Source organism: Mus caroli, chromosome 13 (assembly GCF_900094665.2).
Source record: "Mus caroli chromosome 13, CAROLI_EIJ_v1.1, whole genome shotgun sequence".
NCBI classification, from domain to species: Eukaryota; Metazoa; Chordata; class Mammalia; order Rodentia; family Muridae; genus Mus; species Mus caroli.
Window position 1 is genome coordinate 9,431,526 of NC_034582.1, and position 9,955 is coordinate 9,441,480.

General features: G+C 42.5%; 1 protein-coding gene across 3 annotated transcripts in view; it reads left to right on the forward strand.

Moving 5' to 3' along the window:
* Window positions 1-8,914, forward strand: part of Lyst (lysosomal trafficking regulator) — a 173,671-nt gene extending 164,757 nt beyond the window's left edge. For 2 of the 3 annotated variants that reach the window (XM_029468642.1, XM_021180035.2), the window contains 3 exons: window positions 5,295-5,451; window positions 6,056-6,127; window positions 7,084-8,913. In XM_029468642.1, the coding sequence (XP_029324502.1) occupies window positions 5,295-5,451; window positions 6,056-6,127; window positions 7,084-7,222 (368 nt within the window). In that variant the 3' untranslated portion in view covers window positions 7,223-8,913. Of the gene's footprint in view, window positions 1-5,294; window positions 5,452-6,055; window positions 6,128-7,083 lie in introns of all 3 variants that reach the window. The other variant, XM_029468643.1, reaches the window with a different exon arrangement.
* The last annotated feature ends 1,041 nt before the right edge of the window (window positions 8,915-9,955 follow it).

Below are 9,955 nucleotides of genomic sequence, written 5' to 3' on the forward strand. Positions count from 1 at the left end.
TTATATTCATATCTTTTTATACCCTAAAAATATCATTAATGAACATTCAATACTATCCATAACTGAGGATCCTATATCTAATGTTGAATACTAAATTGTTTCAAAACATGCAAAATATTCTTTGGGAATTAAGCATACTAAAAGAGCATAAAATATTAAAAATGAATCATTAAGAAATATATTCAAAAGCCCTTGTATGGTACCACCTGACCTAGTGAGAGAGTATTTAAAACGCATTATGTATCTGTGTACGTTGTCTAACTATAAGTTTACTTTTAAAAGATTATCTGTTTCTAGGAGAGAAATTATTTTATCAGTAAGTATATTTTAAAATTTTCAAAATAGCAAAAACTCTTTGAGGTTAAACATTAAGAAAATGATAATTTCAAGCACAGTGAGAAAAATTATCAATAATGCTTCCATGAGGTTTATAGAACATGACTTTAATATTTTCAGCTGTTAATATTCAACGAACAATAATTATTTTGAGATATATTTCGTTGTTACATCTCCCTTTTCATTTCTGATTTTATTAATTTGGATACTGTCTCTGTGCCCTCTGGTTAGTCTGGCTAAGGGTTTATCTAGCTTGTTGATTTTCTCAAAGAACCAGCTCCTGGTTTGGTTGATTCTTTGAATAGTTCTTCTTGTTTCCACTTGGTTGATTTCAGCCCTGAGTTTGATTATTTCCTGCTGTCTACTCCTCCTGGGTGAATTTACTTCCTTTTGTTCTAGAGCTTTCAGGTGTGCTGTTAAGCTGCTAGTGTAAGCTCTCTCCAGTTTCTTTTTGGAGGCACTTAGAGCTATGAGTTTTCCTCTTATCGCTGCTTTCATTGTATCCCATAAGTTTTGGCATGATGTGTCTTCATTTTCATTTATCTCTAAAAAGACTTTAATTTTTTTCTTTATTTCTTCCTTGACCAAATTATCATTGAGTAGAGCGTTGTTCAACTTCCATGTGTATGTGTGCTTTCCGTTGTTTTTGTTGGTATTTAAGATCAGCCTTAGTCTGTGGTGATCTGATACGGTGCATGGGATTATTTCAGTGTCTTGTGTCTGTTGAGGCCTGTTTTGTGACCATTTTGGAGAAGGTACCATGAGGTGCTGAGAAGAAGGTCTGTTCTTTTGCTTTGGGATGAAATGTTCTATAAATACCTGTTAGATCCATTTGATTCATAACTTCTGTTAGTTTCACTGTGTCTCTGTTTAGTTTGTACTTCCATGATCTGTCCATTGCTAAGAGTGAGGTGTTAAAGTCCTCTACGATTATTGTATGGAGTGTGATGTGTGCTTTGAGCTTTAGTAAAGTTTCTTTTATGAATATGGGTGCCCTTGCATTTGGACCATAGAGGCTCAGAATTGAGAGTTTATGTTGGTAGACTTTTCCTTTGATGAGTATGAAGTGTCCTTCCTTGTCTTTTTTGATAACTTTTGGTTGGAAGTCAATATTATTTGATATTAGAATGGCTACTCTAACTTGTTTCTTGGGACCATGTGCTTGGAAAATTGATTTCCAACCTTTTAATCTGTGGTAGTGTCTGCCTTTGTCACTGAGGTGGGTTTCCTGTATGCAGCAAAATGCTGGGTCCTGTTTACCTATCTAGTCTGTTAGTCTATGTCTTTTTATTGGGGAGTTGAGTCCATTGATGTTCAGAGATATTAAGGAATAGTGATTGTTGCTTCCTGTTATTTTTGTTATTAGAGATGGTATTCTCTTTGTGTGGCTATCTTCTTTTAGGTTTGTTGAAAGATTACTTTCTTGCTTTTTCTAGGGTGTAGTTTCCCTCCTTGTATTGGTGTTTTCCATCTATTATCCTTTGTAGGGCTGGATTTATGGCAAGATATTGTGTAAATTTGGTTTTGTGATAGGATATCTTGGTTTCTTCTTCTCTGGTAATTGAGCATTTTGGTGGGTATAGTAGTCTGGGCTAGCATTGTGTTCTCTTAGGATCTTCTGGCTTTCATAGTCTCTGGTGAGAAGTCTGGTGTAATTGTGATACCTCTGCCTTTATATGTTACTTGACCTTTTTCCCTTATTGGTTTTAATATTCTTTCTTTGTTTAGTGCATTTAGTGTTTTGATTATTTTGTGATGGGAGGAATTTCTTTTCTGGTCCAAACTCTTTGGAGTTCTGTAGGCTTCTTGTATGTTCATGGGCATTTCCTTCTTTAAGTTAGGGAAGTTTTTTTCTATAATTTTGTTGAAGATATTTACTGGCTTTTTAAGTTGTAAATCTTCGCTCTCTTCTATACCTATTATCCTTAGGTTTGGTCTTCTCGTCCTGGATTTCCTGGATGTTTTGGGTTAGGAGTTGGCTTTTTGCATTTTCTTTGAGTGTTGTGTCAATGTTTTCTATGGTATCTTTTGCACCTGAGATTCTCCTATCTCTTGTATTCTGTTGGTGATGCTTGCATCTATGACTCCTGATCTCTTTTCTAGGTTTTCAAACTCCAGGGTTGTCTCCCTTTGTGATTTTATTGTTTCTACTTCCATTTGCAGATCCTGGATGGCTTTGTTCCTTTCCTTCCCCTGTTTGATTGTGTTTTCCTGTAATTCTTTAAGGGATTTTTGTGTTTCCTCTTTAAGAGCTTCTAGCTGTTTACTTGTGTTCTCCTGTATTTCTTTAAGGGAGTTATTTATGTCCTTAAAGTTCTCTATCACCATCATGAGAAGTGATTTTAGATCTGAATCTTGCTTTTCTGGTGTAATGGTGTATCCAGGACTTGCTACTGTGAGAGAATTGGGTTCTGATGATGCCAAGTAACCTTGGTTTCTGTTGCTTATGTTCTTATGCTTGCCTTCTGCCATCTGATTATCTCTAGTGCTACCTGCCCTCACTATATCTGACTGGAGCTTGTCCTTCCTGGAATTCTGGTTATTTCAGAACTCCTCAGAGTTCAGCTGTCTCTGTGATCCCGTGATTCTGGGATCCTATGATCCTGAGATCCTGGGTGTATCAGAGTTTCTGTGAGTGAAGCTGCCTCTGGGACCCTCTGATCCTAGTGTGACCAAATTACTGGAATTCTGGGATCCTGGGTGTGTTAGAGCACCTGGGAGTGGAGCTTCTTCTGGGTGTTGTGGTACTGGCTGCAGATTTCACGCCCAAGATCTGCTCAGGGCACTGGCCCAGACCAGAAGGGTCTTCCAATCTTTCTACCTCCTTTTCTGCAGGGCTTCCTGAGCCCTGAGGGGGAAAGGAATAGATAGAAACAACCCATTTAGGGCCAGTGTCCCAGGGTCTCCTACTCTCTGCTTGTGGGGCTCTGTATTTATTTCCATCTGCTGCAGGAGGAAGCTTTTCTGGTGATGGCTGAGCATGACTCGGATCTATGAGTATAGCAGAATGAAATCATTAGAAGTCATTTTGTTGCTATGTTCCTGCAGAACAGTAGTATTTGATCTCCCCCTAGGTCCCTGACTTCTAGTGTCAGTTCTTCATCGTCCAAGCAGTCTATGATATGGGTTCTATCTCATGGAGCAGTCCTTAAATCCAATCAGATATTGGTTGGTTAGTCCCATAAGCTTTGTGACACTATATTATACTAGTGCATCTTGTATACAGTCACCATTGTAGATTGAAGGGTTATAGCTGGGTGTTTACTGCTCTCCTTTGGTAGTGTGAGGCATATCCTCCAGTGCCCAAACCACTAGGGCACTACTGATTAGGCACCCCTACTGAGGGGTGAAGGCACCCCTCAACTTTTGTGTGTAGGCACCAGCTCAACTTTTCTATGTTCAATGAATTGTGTAGGTGTTTTCTTCAGCAATAGAGCCTTACTATCAAGAGTGCCTCTTTTGTCGTTCACTGCTGTGTTACACCAGGCTAACTGGCTACAAACTTCAAGGGGTTCTATCTCTACCTTCTATCTTACCATGGGAACGCAGTAGTGTTAAAAGCAATTGTATTTAGCTTTACATAGTCTTAGTTTCATTGCCTGTTACTAACATGGAACACCCGAGTAAAGCAACCTAAAGCAGAAAGGCTTATTTGGCTCAACTCCAGTTAAGTCTGTTGTTGGAGAGAAGTCAAGGCAGCAGGAACTTGAACAGCAACCGTGAGCAGCAGAATTAACATACACAAAGCTAGTGTTCAACTCGCCTTCTCTGATCCCCATCTCAGGGAATGGGGTCTGTGCACAATTAAGTGTCTTCCCATAGTAATAAAACTTACTAGAACAATTCTCACAGACATCCTCAGAGGTTAAACTTGATCTAGAGGATTCCTCGCAGGTGTACCAGGCTGGGTGTCAAGTTGACAGTGTGAACTGTAGCACAGGTCTGGGGATCTGGACTCATGTTCTCATGCTTGTATTTCAAGCACTTTACCCACTGAGCCACCTCCCAAGCCCCTCACTCTCTAGGCTTTGAAAAGAAAAACTTTGTTTACTTCAGCTTTAGTAAATAAAATCCTATGCTAGATATTCCGAGGAATGGGGATTTTTAAAAATTGTTTTTTAAATACATACCATTTTTATTTCATATATTTCTGCCTCTCTTAAAAGTCACATAAGTCACCTTTCTTTTTTTTTTTTTTTGTAAAGTAGGGTCTCTATATGCAGCCCAAACTGACCAGACACGCAAGATCCTCCTGCCTCCCGAGTGCTTGGATTGCAGCTGTATGCCACCAAACTCGGCTTAAGCCAATTCTGTCCTGAGGATGGGGGACTGCTTGCACATCTTGTGTGTGTGGAGGCCAGGGGTTGGCTTGGAATATTTTTATTCCTCTCGTCTTATTTTCTGAGAGAGGACCTGTAAGTTTGACCCACTGGAGCTCACCATTTTCACCCAGCCCCATTCGCCAGCAGTCCCCAAGACTCTGCCTGGGTTTGCCCCAGCACTGGGTGCCATGCATGAACCACCCACCACATATGGCTTTTACGTAGTTGCCGGGATCTGGACTCAGTGCCTTACTGTTGCACAACAAGCATTTGACTCACTGAGCCATCTCCCCGGCTCCCTCAAGTAGCTTCCTCCTGAGGCTTCCACAGAATGTTTTCTGTCTCTTAAAGAATCATATTCTCAGTATTTTCAAACATAATTAAGATTTGCCAGTTCATACACAGAAATGTAATCATACAAAGATTCCTGATTCATTTCCCTCCCCACTAATTCACTTCATCACTGATCACTGTGCACAGAGGACCAAATTCGTAAGACTGCACCACTCCCTGTGTAGTCATTCGGAGTCATTGTAACCAAGGGTTCCTCTGAGCTGCGTCAGTGAGCAAGCAAGGGCGGTCCTTACAGATGCCCCAGGGACTTATGGTGATCTGTGGTATGATTTGATGTTTCAGCTGGCGGGGGCAGTGACCTGAGACTCTGGACAGTGAATGGGGACCTCGTTGGACATGTCCACTGCAGAGAGATCATTTGTTCTGTAGCTTTCTCCAACCAGCCTGAGGGAGTCTCCATCAACGTCATTGCTGGGGGATTAGAAAATGGCATTGTAAGGTAAGAGAAGACTTGACTCTTCCCCCCAGTCCTGGCTCACTGCAGTTTGAGAAATGAATTTTAATGTCTACGTATATTAAAATACAGTATTTAGAGATTTAGAGTCACTTTGGATGTAGGTCCTTTTTCCTGTTGTATTTTTACAGTAAAGCTAGTGCAGCTTGGAAGTATTTACTATAAAATAGTAACCATATGAAAGTAGGCAGAGTTCTCTTTCCCACCTACAGTGCCTGCAGACTTCCCAAAGGCAATGCTGCTCTTTGCAGTAGGTTATCCTGCAACTCAGCAAACTGTGTGTGTGTGTGTCTGTGTGTGTCTGTGTGTGTGTGTGTATGTGTGTGTGTGTCTGTGTGTGTGTGTCTGTGTGTGTGTCTGTGTATGTCTGTGTGTGTGTCTGTGTCTGTGTGTCTGTGTGTGTGTGTGTCTGTGTGTGTGTGTGTGTGTGTGTGTATGTGTGTGTGTGTCTGTGTGTGTGTGTCTGTGTNTGTGTGTGTGTGTCTGTGTGTGTGTGTCTGTGTGTCTGTGTGTGTGTGTGTCTGTGTCTGTGTGTGTGTGTGTGTGGTTTTAGTTTGCATAATTGAATAATGGCTTCTCTTCCCTCCAGGTTATGGAGCACATGGGACTTGAAGCCTGTGAGAGAGATTACATTTCCCAAATCAAATAAGCCCATCATAAGGTAAGATCTACCTCCACCTTTTATTCTTCATTAAAAAATGTGTAATTGTATTTTTTCTGACATTAAAGCATATAGACCCAAAGAATGCAGGTGTGAAGGCTTCATGAAAAGCCATCCTCTAACCCATGAAACAAATGACCTGTTACCAGCAACAAGCCAGCACAGTCTTGTCGTGTGGAACCCAGTGTCTGGTATCTAATGTCTAGTGGAAAGACAGGCTGGCTCAGTGCCAGGAAGCCTCAGGAACCATAGAAACTGTTGTTTCCACTTCCACCTCTGCAATGACAGTCATGTGACTGGCTGCCACAGGGATGTGCTTGACAGAACAAACAGCAGTCACCCTTAACTCAGCTTACAGACTTGCCTTTAAAACCCAACTAGTAGTTATAATATTCAAACTATACTTAATTAAAATAAATTTATTTTGATTGTACTGAAATTAAAATTTAATGAACCTAAGTTATCTATTAATTACATTATACACTGCTTTCCCTTTTTCCTCCAGAGAAGCAAAATATATCTTTAAAATCAATGCCACTTAAGGCCTGGTGTGATGGCGCACGCCTTTAATCCAGCAGCTGGGATGCAGAGGCAGGGGGAACTGTGTTCCAGGCCAGCCTGGTCTACAGAGCAAGTTTCTGGAAATACATAGAATGACTCTGTCCAAATGAATAAAAACACAAATGTCATTTGATTTTTAAAGGCAAAATGTAATACTGTGATCTCTTTGTGATGTTTCTCCGAGCCAGAGGCCTGAGCTCTGGGGCCCCAGTTTTATTCTAGTTAAACTGAGCCTGAGCCTTGTTGGGGGGGTGACTGTGTTAGCATCAGGCAGCACAGACAGTCTGCTGGCCGTCTTTTCGTTTAATATTCTCTGGAGTGGAAATACCTCAGTTGCAGCATCACAGTCTATGCGTTAAGATCTGATATGTACCAATGGGTTTGCTTTTTCACAGCCTGACATTCTCCTGTGATGGCCACCATTTGTACACTGCCAACAGTGAGGGGACAGTGATCGCATGGTGCCGGAAGGACCAGCAGCGCGTGAAGCTGCCCATGTTCTACTCTTTCCTCAGCAGCTATGCAGCTGGATGAAGAGAAGGAGCGTCCCCGCAGGACATAAGTACCGCTCTGCGAGCCTGGCTCCACCAACTGCAGAAGCAGATGACTAAGCAGATATCCAGGAATGACATACACGTGCCTCTGTGCACGTTTCCCCAGCCTCCGTGGGCCTGAGAGTAAAGCCCTGCCCTCATTCCATAATGGTGTGGAAGGCTGGGTCTGCACACACTAGCCAATTAAAGTCAGAATCTTGATGCTTTTTCCCAAAAAATTATGCTGAATCAAAGATCAGGATCTCTGTTCTCCTCCTTTTTCAAAAAGAAAGAGCAGAACTTAAATTGGCTAATTATCTAAAATAGTAAGCATTATATTTTAAAAGTGTACCCCTACACTCAGCACACCCAATAAAAGGAAACAGAAACCAGGGCTTTTCAGGACTCAGAACGCAGGTTCTTAGTGGGTGCCTCTGCGCCCAATATATCCGGGATCTCTGAGCAGAACGTGAGCTCTGCTGCTGCTGCTGCGTCTCTCTCGGCCAGCTTGGCTGCTGTCCTCTCTGCCCAAAGGAGAGCCAGGGGCACGAGCTTCAGGGACTGTTGCTTCCTTCGCATCCTAGCTCCTCATAGGCTTCTACTTAAAGTCCGTAACACTAGGTATCAGCGCCCTTGGTGCAGTGACTGGTTACCTAGTTACTGATGGTGTATATAGCGGTAAGTCTGTTAGCACCTGCCGTGACAGTCCGTCTGACAGGGCACTGAACACGCCTGCACGGGGAAGCTACACACACACAGCACCTACAGTGTTAGCAGTGTGATGGAGGCACAGCAGCTAGGAAAGTGTGAAGGAAGGAAAGCGAGTGTGCAGACAGAAGGCAGAGTAAGTTATCAGTTGGTTTTACGTGTTCCTACTAAGCTACGCTCTGAGAATCCTGGGGCAGGCACTGTGGCACGTGACAGCAGCCCTGCTCTGGAACTCTGGGATTACTGGGCTCTTACTCAAGGTGCTGCTTTAATGGCTTTGAAAACTATTGTGTAGGCTCAGAACTATATCAGCGTGGGAGAGAAGCATGTGTTGCTGCCTATAATTGGCTTGTGCATTTGTTATGGAAATCTAATTCATATTATGTTTACAGAACTACTTTTGTAACTTCCAGACTTTGTAAAACATTCTGCTTATATCCACAAGAAGCAATTCCAGAGTCTCTGCTGTGGAGACAGGCACAGGGAGAGCAGGGCCTCATGGGACCTTTAGGTCCCATTGACATGGGCCACCTGTTACTCCTAAAGTCCACTTCAGAACAGAGATAACATTACTCCTACTCACGTTGAAGTGATTGATTTGTTTTTAAAAATTCAGCTAATGTCTAGCTCTCATTTTTTTTTTTTACTGAGAACCTCAAGTTAGTCTCCTATTAGAATAGGAATGCTATGCAGTCTTGGCTTTTTTAAGGGCCAAGTTTCATCATTTATCTAAAGAGGAAAATATGCAAAATATCTGGTCTTGTTAAGCGTGCAATATTCTATTTTTATGTAAAAATTAAAAAATTCATGGGGGGGATTATTTATTGAGCATGAGACCTAATATGTATATGTTGGAAACGCTTTGTAACATGCATGTTATAGAACACATTCCTGGAAGTCATCACATGCTGTTACCTTTTACACACTGCCACTTCAGTTTGGAAATAAACTTGCTAAAAATAGACTTAAACCTGTATAAATGACTTGTGAATGATGACGAGATCTCAGTCCATGGCTGTTGCAGAACAAGGTGTATCTGGAAGTTCTGTTACTAATCACTGGTTGTGCAAGGACCAGTGTTCTTCTCAAGGAGTGGAACCAACAACAAGCCATAGTCCACTGCTGGTACAAGCCGGGACTCAAGATGAGACTGTATGGCTGCAGCCATGCAGATAAGCACAGATACCATGTGGCTAGAGAGAAGGAAACAATAGCCAATGGCTTAGATTAAGAGCACCATGAATAGTAATAGCTCATGAGACAGGGCCTATGACAGTCTGCACCTACATTTGGGCTTTATGGACAGCTTAGTCAGGACAGCAGATGTGGGAAGAAACACAGAAGTCAGCAGAGATCAGAGTCAGGAGTTCTCTGTTTAAGAGTCCACAGTCCATTGAGTCTTCCCAGAAGCCAAGAAGCAGATGCCCTTACTAAAGTACAGGCCATCTGCCCTCAGGCACCCCAAGACTGCTGGATTCATTAGTGTGGCCACAGGAACTCAGTGTAGGCTGGAAAATAGCGGAATCACTAACAGGCCAAAGCCTGTCAGCAAGGGCTCCAAATCAGGTGTCCCCTGTGTGGAAGCTGCCACAGGGTCTCCCCCTCCCCCCTTCTTTCCCTCCCTCCCTCCCCTGCACACATACACACCCTGCACGGACAGTCCAGGAAAACTTAGAGTTACTGACCACAAATCTCAGTGGTAGGAATAGAATACTTCCCCATTAGTTTTTGGCCAATGAGACCCATAACCCTCTAAACATTAGAGCCACTATTGTTGCCTGCCCAACAAAACTGAGTGGTAAGGTGCCACTGCTGGAGACACTATACCCTTTGCAGAATGTAGAAAAACCAAGCTGGAACTGGGCTTGAAGCATCCTCTCTGCTGACTAGTTCTCATGGTGCCAGAAGGCACTATGCAGTTGCTGGGGGGAAATTGTCACCAATGCTCCTGGTTGATGGTGGATCCTACATGCTACACCATCAACATGCCAGCCAGGTTGTGCGCACTGGTGCCTTAAGAACATGA